Below are 1,461 nucleotides of genomic sequence, written 5' to 3' on the forward strand. Positions count from 1 at the left end.
CCTTCGGGACGGTGCTGTCGGTGATGTACGTGGCCGGGGTGGCGGGCAACGTCTACACGCTGGTGGTGATGTGCCACTCGGCGCGCTGCGCCGCCCCCATGTACAGCTCCATCGTCAGCCTGGCCCTGGCCGACCTGCTCTACCTCTCCACCATCCCCTTCATCGTCTGCACCTACCTGGCCCAGGACTGGTACTTCGGGGACCTGGGGTGCCGCATCCTGCTCAGCCTGGACCTGCTCACCATGCACGCCAGCATCTTCACCCTCACCCTCATGTGCACCGAGCGCTACCTGGCCGTCACCCGGCCCCTGGACACCCTGAAGCGGTCGCACGGCTACCGGAAGGTCACGGCAGGGGCCGTCTGGTCGGTCTCGCTGCTCCTGACTCTGCCCATGATGCTGATGGTCACCCTGACCGAGGGGGGCAAGGCAGAGGGCAAGGTGAAGAGGATGTGTGCGCCCACCTGGAGCGTGGACGCCTACCGGACCTACCTGACGGTGCTCTTCAGCACCAGCATCATGGCCCCGGGAATAATCATTGGCTTCCTCTACACACGCCTGGCCAGGACCTACCTGGAGTCCCAGAGGAACCCCCCCCACAAGGAGAAGAGCAAGAGATCCCCCCGGCAGAAGGTCCTCATTATGATTTTCAGCATCGTGCTGGTCTTCTGGGCCTGCTTCCTCCCGTTTTGGATCTGGCAGCTGGTGCGACTCTACAGCAGCTCCCTGCAGCTCACCACCCAAACCCAAAAGTGCATTAACTACCTGGTGACCTGCCTGACCTACAGCAACAGCTGCATCAACCCCTTCCTCTACACCCTGCTCACCAAAAACTACCGGGAATACCTGCGCAACAGGCACCGTAACTTCTACAGGTTCACATCCTCCTTTCGCAAGAGGGGCTCCAACCTGCAGTGCTCCTGGGGACGGTCCATGTCCTCCAGCAACCAGTACGACTACAGCTCGGAGGCCCTCGGCATGGCCACGCTGAAGGACAAGTGAGGAAGAGGAGGCGCTCCGGAGACACCAGGACCAGCAGAGCGTCTGGCCAAGGTAGGGCTTTGGGACCCCTTAGCCCTGAAGGGTCCTAAAAACTCATTTCTGGTGGTCATTCTAGTTAGGGGCAAGAAGTTGCGTGAACTCAAGTACTATGAGATGCGTCTGAATTTCCGTCAGGCTTAGGGCTGTCAGGGGGGTCCTGCCAGGAGCCAGCAGCCATTCAGGACAAATCCTTCAGGGTTTTGGGTGCAGAAGATGAGGCGGATACTTTGTTTAGTTCTGCCACAAACTCTTGTCACGCTTTCCTGAGTTGTGCCCAGCTCCAGCTCTGCACCGTTTCTCCTGTGTGGATTCTCAGTGCTATCCTCAGGCTACAGCTGGGACAGGTCTGCAGAAGTCTGAAATTGTCCTGCTATTGCTTAATTTAGCTGCAAGCCTTGGGTTTGCCCTATAAATTACCGTT

At 58.7% G+C, this 1,461-nt stretch overlaps 1 protein-coding gene across 1 annotated transcript; it reads left to right on the top strand.

The window, feature by feature from the left end:
* Window positions 1-2: 2 nt before the first annotated feature.
* On the top strand, window positions 3-1,131 carry LOC103899090 (urotensin-2 receptor; the record flags this gene model as incomplete). Its single annotated transcript, XM_019472107.1, has 1 exon — window positions 3-1,131. A coding segment is annotated over one exon (999 nt), but the record flags the coding sequence as incomplete, so codon positions are not given.
* Between the last annotated feature and the right edge of the window lie 330 nt (window positions 1,132-1,461).

The sequence above is a fragment of the Aptenodytes forsteri genome, unplaced genomic scaffold (genome assembly GCF_000699145.1).
Source record: "Aptenodytes forsteri isolate BGI_AS27 unplaced genomic scaffold, ASM69914v1 Scaffold243, whole genome shotgun sequence".
NCBI classification, from domain to species: Eukaryota; Metazoa; Chordata; class Aves; order Sphenisciformes; family Spheniscidae; genus Aptenodytes; species Aptenodytes forsteri.